Genomic DNA, 23,235 nt, shown 5'->3' on the forward strand with positions numbered 1-23,235 from the left:
AGAGTGAGACAAGTGAAGAGAGGGGTGAAAAGAATATGGATGAGAAAAGTCTCAACATAGAGGAAGAATGAAAGAGTGAGAGACAGATGAATGAATGGAGAGAGGTAAATTACTCCTTTACTTCAGTTTGCTGATGAATCTATTGTATTCTGTGTTTCAGTAATATTGCTTCTTGTACCAGTCAAATATGCATACTGGACTGAAAATGGAAACAAAAAGAGGAGCCACATGTGCGATACAGGAATAGAGGGAGAGCTGTCATGTTCAATCAGAATGAGGTTTGAGCATTAGACAGTGGAGCAGTGAGCTGGAATAAAGCTATCTGGTTAATTTTAACATCTTCCATTGTCTTCATCTTTTACGAATTTCAAGACTGAGAGAGGAAGAGAAGTGAGTATAAGATGAAATAAGAAGGGAATGTGGTTCAGACTGAGTTTTTGGGCTATTTGTATTTATTACTCTCTCGATGTATCTGTATATTCTCCATTAACTGTGCTTGTACACTATCACACTATGTAAAGATATATGTGATATACTAAATGAGTTTATGACGGCTGCATAAACTCCATGCTTTACTGTACATTGACCATAATGACCAGATTTAAAAGCACTAAAAACATCAGACTTCTTTATCATATGAATCTAGCTCTTCAGTTTTCTATGCTTGCATTGCTGTTCTATGCACCCATGCTTAAGTATAATGCATGTATTGATGATGATGTTTGTTTTTTATTGGTCATTTGTATTAAAGGTAGGTATTAAAACTATGATCAAGCACATATGATTTTTTTTTGGTAAATGTGAAATTACTCAGTACATGTTTTATATTTTAGATCTTCAAAATAGCCACCCTTTGCTTTGATTCCTGGTTTGCACACTCTTGGCATTCTCTTGATGAACTTCATGAGATAATTACATGAATGGTTTTTCAGTCTTAAAGGAGCTCCCAGAGGTGTTGAGGACCTGTTGGCTTTTGCCTTCAATCTGCAGTCCAGTCTAATCCTAATGGAATCAGGTCAGGTGGAGACCAGGTCATCGCATGTCGCACTCTTCCACTTGGTCAAATAGCCTTTACACAGCCTGGAGTGTGTTTGGGATCATTGTCTAGTTAAAAAAAAAATTTAGTCCAATATAACACAAAGAAAATGGGATGACATTTTGCTGAAGGATGCTGTTGTAGTCATGCTGCTTCAGTGTACCTTCAGTTTTGAATAAATGCTTAAATTTGGACTCATCAAAGAGCTATTTGTATGAGTGACGCATTTATGCAACAACAACTGTTCTCTGCATAATGATCAATCGATCCCAGGAAACTTTATAGAACTGAAATGTGATAATTGCCCCACATTTTGACATATTGTCTCATTAACCGCTGCACATTTCTCCATCTCTCTCTGTTTATGCATCTCTTTGTTTGTCAGGATGGAATGGGGAACCTGCGAGTTACAAAGGAAGGTGTACGATTGGAGGGAGTGTCCGAATTCTTATTGCCTCTATATGTCAAAGAGATCCAGTCTCGTAGGGTAAGAACACGTTTCCGACTGTGTTAGTGTGTGTGTGTGTGTGTGTGTGTGTGTGTGTGTGTGTGTGTGTGTGTGTGTGTGTGTGTGTGTGTGTGTGTTAGTGTGTGTGTGCCTTTATAGCTTGAAAAAACATTTGGTAAAAATAACTCTGAATTAGTGTTTTTGTAATGATGTCAATGTTGTCATCTTCAAATACAGGTAATGGACTGAATATTCTATAAACTGTGTTCTTAATTCTCTCCTGAAGACATACAGTATGTGTGTGTATGTGCATTTGTGTGTGTCCTGATGTTCAAACCCCTATGATGAGAAGAAATCAGATGCTGTTCCCAGTAGTCAACGTCTATTTTTTATGTATATATCATCCAACCATCAATTTTCTTGTAGACAAGACGATTACAATAGTCTGTACTTGCTTATCCGCCTCATGGGTCACAGGTCTGCTGAAGCCTATCCTGGCTGGATATGGACAAAAGGACAGGGACAAAAGACAAACAACCACTCACACTCATACTCACACCTATGGTCAATTTGTTGTGACCAATTCATCTAAACTGCATATTTTTGGAGGTTGGGGGGGAAGCTGGAGAACCGGGAGAAAACCCATGCAGACACAGGGAAAACATATGAACTCTTCTTGCTGTGAGGCAGCAGCGTTAACCACTACACCATCAGCTGCCTTATTACAGTATATTCTTACGTATAATTCATCTCCTGCTTCCATTCAGCTAGCTGGAATAATCATTGATCCCATCATCTGAAGCAACATAAACACTATGTACCTCTCTATAAGGCAATCAGTGCGACACTGTGTTCATGCACGAATAACAAGGAGAATGTACTTTAGTGTCATCACACAAATTTGTGTGTGTGTGTATGTGTATGTATGTGTGTGCGTGTGTGCATGTGTGTGTGAGAGGAGAGTGAAGCAAGGTGGAGATGTGATGGAGAAGGCTAGAAGGTATGGGATAGTTTATAGACAAATGTAAACAAATGAAAATGAAAATTTGTTCTTATGCTATAGGATCTATGCAGTATATAATTTATGATATATGACAGTTGTCAGAAAACTGGAAAAAAAAATTTACCGAGCATACTCATCAAGGATCAGAACAAACAAAAACTTCACGATATGACAGAATTAAGTATATTGTGGACAGCGATGTGGAATTACAATAGGTGATGTAGTTTTGACTAAAGGAGGTGATTAGTGTGGAGAAAAGCATCAAGAGAGGCAAAGACAGGGCGGGAGAGAAGGTTTTAAAAGGAGATGAAAGGAGTGCTAACAAATGCATGTGTTGACACGGGTGTTAGTGGAGGAGATGAATGAGAAATTCTAATTCAAACGCAGAACTCTGAATATTGCTTTCATTTATGATTTGTTCTTTGCTGGATAGAGCAGAGAAGTGGAAAAGGCTGAGATGAGAGGGTTTTCAGCCGCATTTGAACCAACACTGTTTCAAATGCATGGCATAATAACGCAGAGGGCTATTCAGACCACTTGTACCAAGGAGAAATATGATAGATGCTTTTCAAGTACACTATAAATCAGGTTTTCACTACCTCAACTGCAACTCTTATTTTCTTCACACTGACGATATTTCAATGGAGTTCTTAGAGTCAGTCTCACTAATCATAGATAAAAGAAACAGCGAACTGTACGTGTGGAATTAAAAAAAGGTATCTTCACATACAACTCCTATTGTAAAACTACTTTGGTATCATTCACCCTTCAGACTGCAAACCAGCTCACTGTGCAGTTGAAATTGTTACATTGTATAAAGCTTCATCAGAAAAATGAGAATAATTTAAGTGAAGAAAAGCCATATGTAAACTACATGTATATATTTTTAAAGATGAGTCCATGTAGCTTATATGACATATAAGCTACATGCCTCTAAATTTAAGGGAAAAAAAACAAAAAAAACAAATACAATTAAGTCTCACAGATTACATATAATGCCCTCTGTTGTGTCTGATACATATATAAGGCAAACACAGAGTTGTGTAAAGATCACAAGATTGACCAGTGGTGCATTTGGATGTGCAGATGTTCAAAGTATGGAGTGTAAACTACAACTGCAAGTATGTGAAGGTCAACTAACATGTATAGAACGGTAATGTTTTTGTTAGTTACATGCACATTATAATCTTGATTTCCAAACTTTATTTTTACACTTTCTTTGGGAGGCATTGATGTTTTAGAATCAAGTGAGAGACTGAGAAAGACAAAGCGGTTTCATGCATTTGACCGCGTATGAGGCTGAGCTCTCCAATGATAGTAAACAGTCAACAAATTCTTGCATTTTTCCAAACAGCAGTTCAGACAGTCGCTGACTCTTTTTTTTTTTTTTTTTTGCTGTGCAGCGTGGTTGCGGCGGGGGATCATGTTTAATTAGAGGCACTGATTAAACTCCCTGTAGAAAATCTTCAGTTGGCTGTGGGGAAAGATTGTAAGACAATGGATAGAAGCAGAAAGTGAGAGTGGCAGTTTAGGACTCAGATCGTTGCTACTGAGTTGCTGACTAGCAGTCCAGACCACAATCAAATAACACTAATTATCTTCTCGGATTCTACACAGGCTCTATTAGATTTAATTGAAGAAAACCGCAAACATTAACGTAACCCAGATTTTTGTTTTTTAATCAAGTACTCTTATTTGTGTAATTTTTTTTTTTTTTAACAGAAAATTATGTCTTATCTTACTCAAATAACAAAAACGACAACTAATCAGATATGGCTCTGCGGTTTGGGTGAAAGCTTTATGTTTTTGAACAAATGAAAATGATAACACATTGCATTGCAAAGAAGAACTTTATTACTAGCCCAGTGTGTTTTAGCTTGTGGTCTTCATGAAACAAATTGCAAAGATTTTGAAAAAATCTGTATAAAGAAGTAAAAGTATCAAAAAGGCAATCAGTCATATGCATTTAATCATCTGTTAGTACACAGGATGCACGCATCACATGTGAAACAAATGGTCATGTGACTCCAGGTTAATCATTGTCCCAGACGGGTAATGAAATGAAATAAATGAAAATGAAATAAAATAAAATGACTATACAAGTTCATGACTTAACTGTAATTGTTTCCTAAACCTTCCTATTATTTTATTGTTGTAGATGAAAATTTTAAGTCTTTGTCTGCTTTTAGCTCCATCCTATAGTCTTGGTTCAAGACTATAGGTTTTGTGTTTCCACTTGTAACAATTTTGTGCCTCTTGTACGTGCATTTACCACTTATATCTCAATGCTTAGTTGAGATTTATTGTATCCTGAACAGACAATGTTTTCAAAAATAAATTTTCAGTTTTACAAAGAGAAGATTTAAGGATGAGGAGTAACTGATTGCTTTTATGTAAGCTGTGTGACCAGACATTCAAGTACAACCTAACTCTCTGAATCCATAATTTGACCGTGAATATGACCTGTAACCACAAGAAAATGAAAAGAAAAACATTTCGAATTTCCACTGTTTTTTGAAATTCCCTTGACTTTCTTTATTTTTAACTGCATCTTTAGTTGTGAAATAATTACATACAAAATATTTAGAAACCTCAGTCAGACGAGAACCTTTAAATGTTGCTAGTCAATCAGTAACCTACAAAGTTTATTACAAATTTATATGTTTTGCATTTCAGATTTCCAAAATGAGCAAAGCCACACCATACAAATGAAAATGTGGATTCTTATCTAATTTCTTAGGTTTCACTGATTTACCTTCAATTTCTTATCAGGATCCTTTTCACAGGCCTGATTTTTTGAGTCATGGTTTGATGTCACCTGACAGCAAATAAGAGCATATTGCATGTCAAAAATCACAATTCTGAAAAATGAGATGTTTTGTGTTGAAAGTTTGAGAAACTAAATTTTAAGATGAAAAATAATGACAAAACTGAAGGAGATGAAGGAAATAACATCGCACACTGTTGTATTATCACTTATTCTGAAATATTCACATAAAGACAGGTGCAAATTTTGCATAAGAAATTCCATTCCTAAGTAGTGCATTGAGAGAAAGATGTGCAACACTATATATGATAAAAACAACTACCAACTACAAAGAAGAGATGGAAGTCTAAGGAAAGAAATTAATTCACTAAAAAGGCAAACAGTCCAAAAAAGGTTGGGAAAACACTATATATGGAATACAAGAGTCACACATGTAATGTAGGTCTGATTGAGGGGATGAAGGACTGCCTGTCAGACAAATACATTTGTCAAACATTGTATGTACTGTATTTTAGATTTGAATTTATAAAAATATGCTCACAGATTTTTGTTTTTCCTGGATGCATAATACCCTACTTTTATGTTGTTGTGGTTTCTAATTAAAAGAAACATTCTTTCCAGACAAACTTGACTAATAAATGCACTCGTTCTATAGGAGAGCACAGTCAAAATAGCAATGGTTGGACAGAGGGGCAACAAGGTAGAACTGTTGCCTCACAGGAAGATGTTCCTGTGAGGCAACACCATAGATCAAAGTACTAGCTTGTTTCCCACCTGGCATATCTATGATTTACCACAAAGTCATTCACCTTCAGATCAACGTTTGAACACAAGATAATCTCGTCAAATGTGGCTTTTATTTTCAGTCAGAAACACAATAATGATCATTATAGAGACAATAATTGGGAATTTTTTCAAAGGAGAAAGCTGCACAAAAAATACATTATTTTGACAGGACTGATGCTTTTGTTGACTGAGTACTACTCTTCATCTTGAACATTTATCAGCAAGGCAAGTACTACACAGTACTCTTCAGAGTATTCAACAGGGATTTGGAGACACCAAGGGAGTTCTTAGAGACAAAGGACACAGACAAAGCCCAAAAAAAAGATAAGTGACCACAATCTCTGCCTGTCTTTGGTGGAACAACACAAGTACAGCAACATGGGTTATGAAAATGACCATATTGCATATTCAGTAATAGACAGGGGTTACTATGCTTTGAAAGGAAAATATTGGTGTTGTTTATTTGATTAAATTAATGTATTTGAACATTTTTGTCCTTTGATCACGTCTGAAATCAGCCACCCTTTTTCTCATCCTGATTACTGTAAAGGCATGAGCAACGTCGGATAAAATATCAGCTTGTGAAAAGTTTGTCAAGCAAAGTCATTTTTTTAGCATTATGGTGTGCAAACCAAAAACAAAATTTTTGAACTACCTGATAAATTTTTATATATTTTGTTTCTTTGTTTATCATTATGATTGACCTACGTGAGTACTTCCCAAGCAATGATATAAATTGTTTGCTCCCAATTTGCATTTTGCACTGTATTCTTCTTAATTACACATACAAATTGTCAAATTTACCATTTAGTTCAAGTATAAAAAACTTCATTATGCTATTATGCTTTCAATATATACTTACAGTATGAAATAGTTGTGTATTTACTTGGAAGTAGCTCCACTGGAAGCCAGAGCTGTGGGATTATCTATAGAGCTGCAGCCTTCATAGGAAGTTTCAGGGTGTGCTGGTGTATTTTAAGAGGAACACTGTGGACGTAGTGTACCATTTGTGTCTTTTTCCCCCATGCTATATTACCACAAAGGTCTGCCGTTTGTGTTACACAGAAACTGTCTCTTCCCACTAGGTCCAATAATTGTTCCCACAGGGACCCCATGTTGACCTATCACCACCCCAGGAGGGCAACAAAACAAATTAAACAATTTATCATGTTTCCGATCTTTTTTTATGTTTTTCATTTGACTTTTCAATTTATGTGTTTGTTTTTCTTGTTATGAGGCCCTTTTTTCTTCTACCCCATTTATGACATTTCTTTTTCTCCATCACTGTCTTCCTATTCCTTGTTTGTTCTGTACTTTCCTCCCACCACCTGCAGTGATATTGACTCCCCTGGAGACAGGCATAGTTATGTGCACTAGATTGCGTTGATAAGGGCATCACATTGTGGTGAGAAAAACAAATCTGTGGCACATACAGTAGAATGCATGTGTAGGTATGTACAGGGAGGTAGGTGGGTATAAAAAAGCATGGAACAAAAGGCAATTAAAACAGCAAATGAGATAAGAGATTGAAAAACAATGAACATATGAACCATAAAGTTAAACGGAACCTAATTGAGGAGCTCATCTCATTTGTATTCCGCACTGTAGCTTCAAGAAAGACTGAAAAAATATGGGGGTGGGTAAAGGTGGGAGGATGCCATAACTTTATTTTTTCTGTTTGTCAGTTTTAGATTTATTACTCCCTCTCTCGCTCTTATACTTTTTTCTGTGCGTCTTCTCTGGGGACCTGAGTTAGCTGAACCTTCTCCAACTCTGAAGCTGTAATTGAATAGCAGAGAGTTCTAATGGAACATTAGGCTGTTCCTGTCTTGGCAGACCCTATTGATTTTGACTTTGCTGCATTGTAAACAATCTGGGGTAAAAGTAACTGAGTGGATGCAGACCTTGGTAAAGACTATAATTCCAACGCTATTGCTGTGGAACTGTTGCGCTGTGGCACATCCAGCTGTTGCTGCTGTATGGTTTTGTTTGCTGGGGGCGGCTTACACTATCTCAAGAATAATAACGATGTTACAATGTTGTTGTTGTTGTTGTTTTGTTTATGTTTGTTTGTTTTTAACCTTTTTTTATTAAAGCCGTCTTTTTGGGATTAAGAAAAGGTTGCCAAAAAGTCTAGCTATCAAGCATACTTAAATTTATTTGTCAGGATGCTGGTGGGAGTCCTCTCAGACTAATAGTTTTTTTTTTCCCTTTACATTAATGTCAATGATTTTTTGAAAGGCAATTTTAGTACTTTTCATTCTATTGAAGGGATTGTCCCTCATGCAACAACAAAAAAAACTTCCAAAACACTATTTTTTAAAACACTTAACCAAATATCCAAATACTAGGAATGTTTGATTTCAATTACGCATCATCCTTCACAGGGATGAGGTGACAAATTTACTAATGGATTTACATACCGTCACTATGTTGCATGAAAATAAAGAAACATGTTATTCTCACTTGCACTGAGACAACAATTTGTGTGTGTGTGTGTGTGTGTGTGTGTGTGTGTGTGTGTGTGTGTGTGTGTGCGTGCGTGCGTGCGTGCGTGCGTGCGTGCGTGTGTGTGTGTGTGTGTGTCCATGGCTGTGTATCTGTTAAAACCTAAAACATTTATGCAAACTCATTACCTTAAATGACTTAAGCTAAGTCAATTAAAAATAGTGAGCAACCTTAATGTGATAATTTTAAGTGGACAAAACTTAAAACCTTTAAGCTCATACAACTTAACAAATTTTAAGCCCTGTTGACTTAAAATAATCAAATTCAGGTAACTCACTTATTTTTAAATTGACTTAGCTTAATTCTTTTAAGGCAATGAGTTTGCATAATTTTTTTTAAGTTATCCCAGCCTATGTTCAACCCTTTACCTATGGCCTCGCTAGCTGCCAAGAGTGGGTGCACATGTTTGTATGAGACAAATGTCCAGTCTTTGTTTGTCCATCATGAATGTGTGTGCCAGAAATGGTCGCGACCCCTGTAAAAATAGTCTCCATTAACATTTAAGAGCGTTTTAGAATGTCAGGAGAATGAAAGTCACACTGGCCCTGGAGGGGACAGAGAAAAGAGACAAAATGAATAAGAATATTAATCCCCCTTGCTTCAAAAGATCACTCCACAGCTCTCTTTAGCTTCTGTCTCAGAGGTCACATCATCCAAAAGCCACAACAGATCCCCTCATCACAAAACTTGACTGAAGAAAAAGGGCGCATAATGTCATACCAGGGTAAAACTAAGCATTTTGATGCCACTGTCATAAAAATGAATATGACTTCATCCAAATTCCATCAGAATATTCTTGACACTCCCTTGTCTGGGTAAATTGGCGAGAGCTTTTGAGGCTTTCATGCTTGGGCTCTTTTGTCTAACACAAAAGCTGTCAGAACAAATTTCATGTCAAAGAAAATATAACATGACTTCACATTTAACACATGTATAATGAGACTTCTTCAGCGTGATTTTTCTTCTTGAATTATTTAAATCACTACTTTGTGAAACATGCATAATCATTTTTTTAAAGGACCTTTTCCATCCTTTCTTGCACTATATTCCAGATGCCCATGAGATCGTAAATAAATTATTTTAAAATCCCCTCCATGTAATGAATATTTGTCCAAGGCAAAAGGGATTGTGATGCTTTGCTTCTGAGTTTTTCTCTATAAATTCAAGTTTGAATAACCTCCCTAATTCTGGCTTCTGCAGTAATTGGCATAATGATCAGGAGAGCAGATAGCATTGTACTGAGAAAATTATCTTCTAGCCCACAGCTCCTTTCAGAGATAGCATCGGTGGGAAAAATGAGGACCTATATTTAACAGGGCAGTCAGGACAGAGAGGTTTAATACACAGCCAGAGCTAAGCATTTATAGAATCCTTTTAGAGTATCTGTTCCATGTGATCACCATGTCAAATGAAGTGTGTAGAACGTATGCTCTAACATGAGACGGATTCATCTTAACTACAATAGATAGCATAAAACCTGATTTACATTTATCCCTCCTACTTCGCTTTCTAAGAATTTCAAAGTATACTATTGTTATAGTCATCTACTTGAGATTAATTAAATGTAGTTTTTATCTTATCATTGTTCAGTCTTCTTTATTATAATGTGTTGCAGTCTAATTATAGAATGGAGTGTTGAACATTCTGCTTATTTCATGTTTATATGAGCATAACAAAAAATGCTTTTGCAAATATTTTTGTGGGCCTGTTAATAACAAATCATAATAATTTGTGGTCAGATTGCAGCTTTACTTCCTTCAAAGAGAAACATGTAGAGCTCTTACTTTATATGTCCTTATGACCTGTCTAGCTGTCCCCTGCGTGGCTCCTCCACAGCAACACCAAAGCTAAGTCAAGTGTTTGCCACTCTTCAACAGAGATTTACTCCTCATTAGAAGTGTTTTCGAACAGTTTCACATATATTTAAAAAAAAAAAGCAAAAAAAAAGCGCCTTCAATGATTTGGATTTCCTGGTTGGTTTGTCAAAACTGTCTCCCACTTCACACAAATATGTGCTTATCTCTTTGCTCTCCGCCTGAATATTTGAACTTCCCTTTGGAGAAAGCTGTATGTACAGAGTGTAATACTGTCAGGCTGTTGTCACATTAATTGATGGTGAGAAATGGATCTGTCCCTACAAATATGGTTTGTGTAATTGCCAGGACTTTGGAAGTCAAGTCTGACCACTGATAGGTGAACAAGCTTTCATTGCACATGCAAAGAGAAAAGACTTTTATTGTAGTAAGTGGACTTCTACCCGGCAGAAAAAACGTAAGAAACATGTAGGACTTAGTAGTTACTTTTTTTTTTTTTTTTTTTTGCAAAAAGCGTACTTAAAACCGCCTTGAGAACTTGAACACAGTATGTAGTGTAATACAGTGCATTTGTGTTTGGGACATTAAACTCCCCAACTAAAACAGAGCAGTATATGGTTCAATAATATATATTATATATACAGTATGTGTATGTATATATATATATATATATATATATATATATATATATATATATATATATAAAGAGATTAAGACATTATACACATGTTATTTGCTAATGCTATTTGCTATTTTTGCTAGCTTCACAGTAGTCAACTTTAATCACACTCTCATTTAATCTTTGCAGACAGTTGAACCCTATCCCAGTGCACACAGAGCTCAAAGTACTCATCTAATCTTTTCTCACCCTTGAAGTCTGTACACATTTGTACAATCACACACACACACACACACACACACACACACACACACACACACACACACACACACACACACACACACACACACACACACACACAAACACACACACACACACACACACACACACAAACACACACACACACACACACACACACACACACACACACACACACACACACACACACACACACACACACACACACACACAATACCTCATACCTCAATAACAAGAACCCACGGAATAAAGAAGCTGTGAAAAGACTAATATATATATATATATATATATATATATATATATATATATATATATATATATATATATGATAAAAACTATTATTTTTCCACCTCACCTCATCTTAGTGTAAATTGTAAATATTTTAATATTTTAATTTTATTCCTTTTTTTTCCTTATCACTTCTCTTCCACCTTTTAATGCACCGACACCGCGTTAAGTTCCCTGTGTGGTAAACTTTACTGTACCTGGCAATAAACTATTTTCTTATTCTAATAAAGAAAAACTTCAAATGAAGCTAACGTTAACGTTATGCCTTAAGTATTACAGGATATCTATAGTCTGGCTGTCTGGTACATTTTTTTGCCACTTTGGGAATGCTGATTATTGACTCGTGCATTGTCATCCCTTCATTTACATTTCAATATCCTACATATATTGATAAAGTGTACGCTGGTGAGATTCCAAACTTCAGGTCATCAAGAACATTATTCAGCTGAGATGGAAAAGCTGGCATACTTGTCTGTGTACTGTCTGTGAGTATTAAAATCTCAGTTCCAATTATTTTTACTTGCATGAATTTTTCTCAGATGTAATTTTTTTTCTCGGTAATTGTATACAAATTATAATAATATAACAGCTGTACTGTTGCTATTGGAGCTCTCATTGCATCTTCTTTTTTCATAAAAACAACAAGTGGGAGGTAATTGTCTGCTTCGGTATGTCAGTAGAAAAGCTTATTTGCACACAACTTGTGATGACATTATGAAGTAATACATACATTAACAGGATAAAATATGATGATATATTTAATAAAATAGGTCATTAATTTAACACAAATACATTTTCACGTACACATTTATACAGTTTTGGTCTTTTCACAGTTGACATTCTCACCTCTGAAATATTCAAATTAAAACAAAAAAATTGGTTCAGGAAATAATGCACATATTTCATCATCACACATATAAATAAAAAATATTTTGACAGGCTTATGCTGACAACTCACACCCAAAATGTGTCTGAATAAACATTAATGGATTTTTACAGATCTAAGCTCGCACCTTTTCCCTACTGGTTGTTTCCAAGGTAAAGATCATAATCCATAGTGTGAAATTAATTAAGGAGGGAGATTTGAATTAATTAACTAGATGGGGTTTGACATGACACTGCACGGCCTTATGACATTTAACACATGTGTGCGTGTGCACACCCATGCTCACACAGACATGTGTAACACACATGCTTGCAGTAATGAGACCCATATATTTGATTTGATTACCTTTGTGCAGATCATTGGTACAATATGGTTCAACCCTAATTACAGATCATACTCCTCCTCTCTGTGTGCATGTGAGAGGAATTAAAATTCAAGAAGTGATGGCGAGTGAATCAATTAAATTTCTCATGCATATACCTGAGTCCAAAGCCAGCAAGGCTCATTTTCTGCTGCTCTGGTGTGACATCCACAAATTACATTGTTTGTTAACTTAGCTTGAAAGGTGAACTAAAGTGTTGAAATGCTTGTCAATACTGAAGAAGTGTGTGTTCTCGGAAATAAAACGTTCATCCACTTTCAGATTAAAAGATGTCCCAAATTAGTGGCTTTGTGGAAATCAGTTTTCAGTTAATGACAAATTTACTGAAACTAATTTCAGTTAATTGGATGTAGAGAATAATGATAATAATGATAATAATAATAATTTTCACAATACGAAAAAAAAATTCTGTTGTGCAGATAAGCCATTTTTAATGCATCAGGGCTTACTTTATAGATGATTTAATTTTTTTCCCCACATCCAGTTTGCCTTCAATAATCCCTCATCCACATGTGCTACTCCACATATCTTAATAGTCAACCAGAATTATCTTCTTCTTTTTTTTCAATCATATGTAACTGTGTTTTTTATTTTGATCACCGGAGGCAAATATAAGCATTTCATTGGTTTATAATGAATTGCAAATTCAAAATTCCAAGGTTTCATTACCATTTATCTGAGGTGCTATTTTATTTTTCTAAAAAGCTGCAAGTCCCCTGTCATCACAAAAAACAGCCCCAGGCATGAGTATCCTTATTCATGTATAATCAGTATTATTAATGCAGCAGAATTACTGTGGTAAATTAATGTGACAACACCTAATGGTTAAGTGCTCAACAGTCTGGTGAATAATTTGAAGAAAATACTGTGTCATCAGTAGCGATGGATTTGTGCACTGCTTTGTTGATTAAGTGGCACATTCTGCAAGTCTGGTTTACTCCAGGTTTCTTTGCCAACTAAAACAATCAGACTACCGTGAGTATTTGGCTACAGCCCTTTTCTCTGCATATTTGGCAGATGAGGCTGTGTGACCAGATGACTCTGTTTGTAGACTATTGGGGTAAGCATCTTCAGCTAATTGACTACTATTCAAGCTCCAAACCACCCCCACAAAACTAGAGCAGCTTCATAGTATTCCTCAGTGATCCTGCCTTCAGCACCACGAGGGACACGCTCCCCTTCCTTAAAAGCATGGTGTGGACTAGTAAGTAGATTTAACCACAATTGTAAACTCTGTGGTGTGTGTACTACCATTTTTAAGCCGTGGCAAAGTGACTTTCAAAATCTTGTTTACTTTGGTGCAGCAGGGGTCAATATTAAAATGCAATGGAGGAGCAGGGGTGGTAACACAAAAGGGCCAGCTCATCGCGGGGGCAATAAGAAAGAGCCACTCACATTGACACACCTGCAGACAATTCAGTGCGACCAATTCACAAGCTGCATGTTTTTGGAGGTATGAGAATAACTGAAAATCTAAGTTAACATAATTAAAATCATGCTGTAATTGAAGAGCCTCTAACCTACCGATTGGGACCATAAATTCTAAATTGTTCACTGATGACTCAAGTGAGTCGTCTGTTCATTTTCACATTCCTACAAAGAATAAAACTTCTCTCTGCAACAGATAGAGTTTCCCCTGTTGGTTCAAACAGAGAATGCGTGTTTGAGGTGTGTTCGCAGCGGTGTCACTGACCAATTTGCCCAAAGTGCATGTTTTTGGAGGTGGTAGGAAGCCGGGGAAGACAGGTACCCTGGATCAGGTCTGTCTGGATAACATGGTTCTAAAAAATCCAAAGGGAAAATATGGAAGGATAATATGAAATGATAAGAGCAAATGTCGAACACAATATATTTTACAAAGCAACTCCCAGAAACCAGAGTTTGCCTCTCTTTTGAGAGAGTAAACACATGATAGAGATCTTTCTTCTAATTAGTTTTCCCTAAACATCACAAAAGTGAAGTTTCTTGATGATTAATGTAAGGCAAAAATGTTAATTAGCATGAGACGACAACGAGGCTTTGTGTGTAAGCTACAGATGCCAAAGGGGACTTTGACACATCTGGATGAGACACACAAATGCTTGATAAAGTGTCATTAACCGGCGAACTGGGAAGAAACGCTGTATGTCGCGCATATTCCATCTATTCAAGGCTGTTAGACACGGTTTAAAAAGAATTGTGTTGTTGTTGTTTTTTTCAGTAAATGATGAGCACAGACAAACGACTAGATAACAAATTCTTCAAGGATTCGAAGGATTAAAAGCCATAAGCACAGTACAGAAAGAGGGTTTCGCTTTACAAAGAAAAATTTACTTTTGCATCTGCACATAATGCCACCTGCATTATTAAATAAACAACATGCATATAAACAACATGTACATATTTTTTTAAAAACACCACAAAATATTATATTTACATATTGACAGTTATTTACACAATGTGCATGATAGATATCATATTGGCAGATTATCACAATTTTTTTTTATTTATTTTTTTAATATACTTTATTAATCTCTGGAGGGAAATTAGTGGTAATTAGTAGTTATACAGAATAAATACATTTCAACAGTTTTTTAATAGCTTTATAGGTGGAAACCATTCAATGTGCTTCCTATCTCTTTTAAATCTTATAAAGACATATTCTCAGTTGTTCCGCTCACTTCCATCTTTGACAACCATGCTTATGTCCAATTTTATGCAATGTTTTGCCATCAAGAGAATCCACTTCATCTCTCTCATGTCCCATCCTTGTAAACCATCCCCAGTAATTATGGTAGCAGTTACTCGGCTGGGGATTTCATCACATGGCTGAGAGCTCTACAGGGATGCCAACGTCAGGAAATCCCTGTCACAGCAATGAGACGCCAAACCGCAAGACATATTGAACTGCTACGAAAATGAGCCAAAGAGCCCAGAGGAAATGCGATTAAATGTTCTTTTTTTGGAAATGAAATACAAACACAAAGGTTCCACACTAAAGAAGGTTTGAGATGAGGATTTACAAATCAATTATTTTTTTCTCTAATGATTGTTTTTACTCAAAGCAAAATAAAACTGAACAATTTCACAGCGACAGAGATACATGTTAAATGTGGTTTTTGTTTTTTATATGGTTTTTTTTTGCCAAATCATAAACTTTCAAGAATCTGGCAATCCAGACAATACAACTTTCCATCCATCCAGAAGTGCTTAAATTCTTCAAAGTGTTTCAAAGATGACAAAGAATTGCACAGCACTTTTTCTTGTACTATTTAACAGGATTGGGGTCTTTATAGGAAATAAGAACATGAAAACTCCTACCAGCCTCAAGCCCCCAGTGAATTAGAGTACTGTATTCAGTTTGAAGCAGCCACATCCCTTCCAACACTGTGCCTCTGAGGGAAGACAGCATACATAATGCAGCAGCTATGACTGTAGGATAACAAGCTGGTGAGGCTGAGCAGGGTAAAAGGCACATAAGTTAGTGTCGAGGGCAGTTTTGGATATATATTTGATTGACATTTTGGAAAACAATACATATTAAGGCATTTAGACTCATCATGTGAAACTCCTCTGCCCAAGAATAGTTGGTAAAAGCTATTAAAGCTATGACCTTCACAATTTGGTGTCATTTTCTTTTCTCACATTATTTTTTTTTAATTGTTTGATTTCTTTTAAATACACTATGAGGATCATAGTGAGTCTGAGTCAAAGCATAATCCAGAACAAATTTCCCCTAGCAACGATAACTGATATAGATTATTGCTGGACACGGCAGCATTACACCCAATAATAGACCAGTAATGTAAGTGTTATTCACTTCTGCCAGCCTTGGTAGCTACCTGACCTGTCTTTATTTTATTGAATGTCTTGTCCTGACTTTGAAAAGGGGGACGGGTTAAAGAGAACAGTCTGTGTAGCCATTAAAGAGAAAATGGGGCTTAAATATGCACATGCAAGCAAAGGCCATTGGTTTCAATAAAATTTAAAAAAGTATCTCTTATGATCCCATGAAGAGTTAGATGTAACTGACACTAAGGAAAAAACAGAAGGACCACCAATTAAAACATAAGAAACAAAGGCAAAGGCACCATCCACTGTTCGACCGTGCCACCCATTTAAGGATCTGTACGGTGTTAAAGCTGAATGTGTAAGGAGCAGACAAACATGTCTTGATGTAGTGGTCTGAAGATGTTCTCAATTATAGTATTCAGGAGGATGGGTGTCTGTGTCGGCCAATGCACGCCTTGGAAAATGGCCCTGATCGATAATCTATTAGCAGCAAAATGTTTGCTTGAGAAGACATGAATTCTAACACACAAATACAAACGTGGATACATGTATACTTAGATACAGTGTGTACACTTTGTCCTCTTTTCAAGCTATTCAACTTCAAAAGAAAACTTTACTTATAAAAAGAAAAAAAAATGCTATGACATACCTGTTCCCTTTTGTCCGTTAATATGGTTGCTCTGTGAGTGTGTGCATAGATGAAATTTCTTCATCAACTTCCTTCATGGAAATTTAACTATAAACAAAAACTGCATCTCTAAGTGCCCAGAATGCAAACATCATTGTGAACTTTAGTGGTCTTTGTGCGAGAATTCATGCCTTTGCATATGTCCTGCTGGTTTCTACTGTAGTATTCCAGTAGAGTTATGTTTGGAAATTTTAATGTAATAAAACATTACTTGTCTTCATACAAGATAAAAATTCTCACAGCTACATGATATGAACACTAGCACCACCAATTCAGCATGTTTGGCATGTAAAGAAAGTTTTCCCTTTTTTTGCAATATTTATTCTGAAATATTTTTGTTATTATTAGTAGTAGTTGTAGTAGTAGGAGTAGGAGTAGTAATTGTAGTAGTAGGAGTAGTAGTAGTAGTTGTGTTATTGTCTTCATTATTTTTGTAGTAGTAGTAGTAGTAGTAGTAGTTATATATTGTTGGGGAATGCAGAATAAAAATAAAAATATGCAAGCAGTTACTTTGCATATTTTAAATTATATCTTAAATTTGTTATAATTTTAAATGTGCAGCATATTCTTTTTATACAACAACAAAGTTAAATGTTTTTGTGACTATTAGGATGAGGCATTTTAAATTTTACTACACATCCCAGCAGCTGTATGCCAATAGTAGTAATACGGGGTGAGAAAGACACATTTCTTAGATGCAGTAGCCTGATGTTCATGCGGAAAATGGGAAGTGAGTAATCAGTGAGTAATAAAACAAAGTAAAAATGAATAAATACCATAAACCAAAGTTTTAAAAACATTTATACCGTTCACATTTTTGTCTAAAAAAACCCCAAGGCCAGCCTGGGGTATACTGTACACAGTTACCTTTCTTTTTTTCTGGTGTTAGACTTCTGCAGAGCCCTCAGATAGCAAAACTCAAAGTACCAAACCTCATGACCTTAATATTCTTGACTGTAATACAGCCCTTGGCATGGTTAATTTTTCATCCACTGACAATTCAGAAAATCTTTCTGCACTGCTACCCGTACTATATATATTATTTACGCTGGCCAAGGAATATGGTTGGCTACTTGACATGACAACTTTGCTGCCTAATTAAAAGTGAAATTCTCATAATTGGGTAAGAGGTTAAAAATACGGTAAATGGTAGAAGAAATCTGACACTCTCACAAACTCTGCTCTGATGTGCAAGTACCCCAAAATTGGCAATCTCACCTCAAACCTTTTAAGTGAACATTATGAATTCCATTTCTCCATTAAATCATATACCCAGAGCAAGTTGCAGGCTAGTTACAGTCAGACCAGTTGCAGTGCTATTACTATGGTTTTACTGTTACTGTGGTGTTACTATGGTTTCCAGCCAACAAGAATGTAGTTTAATTCAATTTTGATTCACGTGCACTCAATTTCAAAAACAGTGTGAGACAATTGTAGATTTCCTGTAAGGCTGGTTTTCAAACAACAGTATAATTATGTAATGTCACAAACCTACTCCATTTCAGATGCCAATGGATGGTTCTAGGGGGCAATAGATTATGTGGCAAAGTATGTGGAAAACATCCATGCAACTTCCCATATTCAGTAAGATCTATATACATCTAATTATTTTCCACACATAGCTGAATATACTGTATTTATAGCTGAACAATAATAATGATCACTTTCTTTCTTATCATATTATATTTCTTATCATATTCCCAGCATTAAGATGTCATCATAAATTCAAACTAGGAGCCATTTCCTTCCCTCCTTTAAGAATTAAGTTATTGAGTGATGTTAATGGTATGACTGAAACATCGCTTACTTATAAATAAGATTCTTATTGACATCCAAATTGTACCAGCAGTCACAAACATGGAAACCAATCAGACTTGGCCCTGTGGCTCTGCTTTAGCTCTCTAAATGGTGTGTCCTGAAAACAACACCATAAACACATACACAGACGTAGCAATTGGCTATATCGGCAAAGAGAAAACCTACAAAGGTGAGGTCAGAGCCTCACCTGATGGTACATGACTGTGGGAACTGAAAACAATGAAGTAGCACTGTACCCCATGTATGAATGTAACGAATTCAATAGTCTTTGATCAACTGCAGACTCAAAATAAAAAGAGGAATAGAGTGACACTGCAGGGATTTTATCATAAACTTTCTTAGCTTTTAATTTGTACCATGCATTTACCTTTACTGGTAAATTTTAATTTAATTTAATAATTCATTCAGGACTTATGAAGCAACATTTCAACAAGTTATACTTCACTATCATCTTGGTCTTCCAGCCAGATAATTTAAGTTTAAAAAAAAGACAAACAAATAAACATTATCATGTATACATGTGGATGTTAAAAGATTTATTGTAGTTTACCTTAGTCTTTTATTTTTAAGTTTTTGCATCATTATTGACAGTATAAATGATATAAACTGAAATTTCTGTAATTCTTTATAGTTTGCCTAGTAAGAGACAGGCAGGATAACTGAACTCCACAATAACAAGGCAAATAAAACACATATCACATATAAACCTCCAGTCCACACCTTGTCAGACAGACAATTATTTACAATCATCAGTTCATAGCTAAGTATTGTTTGACTAATTACACTGACTACCTCAGGACGGCAGTCCTGCACCTGTGCTTATTGTGATGAAGTCAGGTGCGTAGTTTTAGTGATACTAAACTATTACCTGAACTAATGGCTCATTGGTGTGTGTGTTGTGTTAGCTCACAAGAGGGTCCAGGATGTGTGTGCCTTTATTTATGCTTCTGTGGATATTTCAAGGGAGATTTATGAGAAAGACAGTGAATATATAAGCCACAAAAGGACATTGCAGTGAGTGGAAGGAGGTCATAAAAAGAAAGGTTGATCTGAGCATAAAGTAACCAACACAAATAACATGAATTTCAAGTGCGATGGTTTGGACATGTCCAGAGGAGAGATAGTGAATATGTTGGTAGAAGGATGCTGAGTTTTGAACTGCCAGGCAGGAGGCCTAGAGGAAGACCAAAGAGGAGGTTTATGGATGTAGTGAAAGAGGACGTGAAGGTAGTTGGTGTGAGAGAAGAGGATGCAGAAGACAGGGTTGGATGGACGCAACTGATTGGCTGTGGCGACCCCTGAAGGGAAAAGCCCAAAGGAAAATAAGATCAAATAAAGTTAAACAATGATGTGCATGTTGCCCATTGCATCAGTGTCCCAGAAATGGAATGAAATCCCACAACCAACATAAAAGAAATATGAGTCATTCAATCTTTAAAACATACAAACTTCACTGAAGAGCAAAATTTAAGACTGATGTCAAAGACAACTAGTTGGATAGCCTCTCAGCATGAAATAGATGGAACAATGCAAATCATAATGTGTTATAAGTGATAAACTCCCTGGTAAATGTTGTTTGTTTAGTATGTTTAATCAAATGACATATGGAAGTGGATTGGAATGAGAGTCCCTAACCAATCATGTCGCGCCCCAGCGGTTTATGCAGTGGATATAACTCGAACAGGGAATGTGTCACATGAGCAGAATGGGAATAATTTGGTATTGCAACAAGTTAGCAACGACACGCTGGTATTGTACACTAACTTGAGTGTTAGCAAGCCAAGAAACGTCAACATTATGTAACACAGACTATATTCAGAAAAAAAAATTCTTGTTGTTGACTGATAACTGGTTTGATTTTTTGATTTTGGTTTTTGATTTTGAAGAGTTGTGGTAATTGATAATAGCCTAAAACAGGATCTAGATTTCAGTCTGCACTTCCCTTTGCGTTACCTCTTCTGTGTGGAACACAATCAGATTGTTTGGCTTCAATCGGCTGTTCGGTAAATAGATATTAACAACTATTTAATATGCAGAAAGTATTTATAGCTTGCATTATCATGTAATTTGCATATGAGTGCTGAAGCAAATAAGATTTTCCATTTATGTTCACATTTCTACATGACTGAGATGAATGAATGAGTCCTGCTCTAACTGAATGGTACCAAGCATGTGTGTATGCACACTGCCCATTGAGCTGGAATGATTCAAAGCACATTGCATTTGTTATGCTTTACAAAACCCCCATCGCTTAAACACAGTTGAAAGATAATACAGTGAAGCCTATCACATGCCTCGTTGAAAATAATTAATCCAGCACACAAGCGTGAGGAAACAGATGAGAAAAGGCAATGCATAATAAACCGTGTGGAGCACTCATTTGTTTGGCAAATGTGTTACCTTTTTCTATGAGTGGGCGGTATGTGTTAGTGTGTGTATACACCGAGCATGGGCTATATAACAACCTGCACCTGTAAATTATGTGTATTTTCTGTGCATTCTTAGCTTTTTATTATTATTTCCCTCACATTATGCATTGACTTGATGTTGGAGATCAGTTCCCATCTTTGTGTCTCTGGACATTAAACCACAGACAGGTATTTGTTGGAAAATTTTGGATTCTAAGTGGTGTAAGCAGACCTCAAAACAAGAAAAGAGAAAAAACAAAGTGTGAGATTTAGTATGAATAGGAGCAGAAGGTGGGAGGGGGTGTGTATTCCAACGGATCAACGACTTTTCAATTTTAGCACAATTCTCATTTTGAATTCAGGCCAGGATGCAGCTAGATATGAATTTGAGGAAATCAACAGAGAAATTGGGTCACCTGTGAGCTATTCATTGTGCCGCCAAAACAAATGAGCAATTTAACAGACAGAAAAAAGGGAGATAGTGGAAGAGAAAACGTGTGTGTGTGTGTGTGTCGGTGTGTGTGTGTGTGCGTGCGTGCGTGCGTGTATGCGTGTGTGTGTGTGCGTGTGTGTGTGCGACAAGAGAAAGAGAGAGTAGTAAGAGAGTATCAAGATGTTACATTTAGTTTGGAACTAAATCTAAGTAAATGTCTTTTAAAGAGACTACCAAATACACTAAAGGGATGCTATTTTGAATTGATTACGCAAATTTAAGGAGTGTTAGACTGGCAGACCAGAGTTAGTGTAATGCACAAATGTTACAGACCAAGGCAGAAGGCTGGTGCATGTTCCTTTGTAGTATATAAACATAGACATTTGAAGCTACGCACGATCAGTTTCATGCATTGTTGCATTACGGAGTAAGTCACCTAAAAATTGCAGTGCAATGTAAGACTGTGGTTCTGTAGCATTAAACATATATGTATTGGGGAGTATGTGTGTGTGTGGTGTCATACGATTGTAAGTTAGATGTATTTGTTTGTGAGAGTGTGACAGAATATTCTTCTGTTCTCAGGACAGTCCCTTGATCCTCCAGTCAGACAGAAACGTGACTGTCAATGCCAGGACTGATCAGGGACACTTGACTGGTCAGCTGACTGTGGGTAAGATATATACACACACACACACACACACACACACACACACACACACACACACACACACACACACACACACCCTCACACACACACACACTCCATACAATGACATGTCTACTTATTACCCTTTCAATCCAGATCAACTATCAAAGATAGTCGTTTGTTTTTGCTTTGTTTTTTGTTTGAATTCCTAAATTCATTTTGCCTCCATCTGTTGACCAAACTAAGCGTTATCTGTTTCCATTAGAGGATCTCACTGAGAATGACAGCTGTGCTGTCTTCTCGACTAAATTATTTTTCCAAGCTCTTATTGGATTTCTAAGTGTAAGTGGCCCTTGTTCAATGAAATATGTCATATTTTATGACATATTTATATGACTCAACAACGTAATGCAGTCTCAGAATATGGATAAAATAATTTTTGAACAAATATAATACTTGGAAATGAAATGGACGTGTGTAAATATTTAACTGAAGAAAACATACATGAACTTTCTTGTTTATCTTTATAAAGTTTGTTTTTGGGGAGTTTTTCTCTCATTCCATGGTTAACTTTTTTATGGTTATACCATAGAGAAAGACTATTATTACTGGGATGTGTTAAAATTGTTTGCTTCTACTTATCATATCAATAGTGTCCTTAGTTCAGTGGAATGAC

At 36.1% G+C, this 23,235-nt stretch overlaps 1 protein-coding gene across 1 annotated transcript in view; it reads left to right on the forward strand.

Moving 5' to 3' along the window:
- Window positions 1-23,235, forward strand: part of LOC137600479 (zeta-sarcoglycan-like) — a 246,628-nt gene that overhangs the window by 166,471 nt on the left and 56,922 nt on the right. The window contains exons 3-4 of the mRNA XM_068322135.1: window positions 1,422-1,523; window positions 22,496-22,583. Coding sequence (XP_068178236.1) covers window positions 1,422-1,523; window positions 22,496-22,583 — 190 coding nt within the window. The remainder of the gene's footprint in view (window positions 1-1,421; window positions 1,524-22,495; window positions 22,584-23,235) is intronic.

The sequence above is a fragment of the Antennarius striatus genome, chromosome 8 (genome assembly GCF_040054535.1).
Source record: "Antennarius striatus isolate MH-2024 chromosome 8, ASM4005453v1, whole genome shotgun sequence".
Classification (NCBI taxonomy): domain Eukaryota; kingdom Metazoa; phylum Chordata; class Actinopteri; order Lophiiformes; family Antennariidae; genus Antennarius; species Antennarius striatus.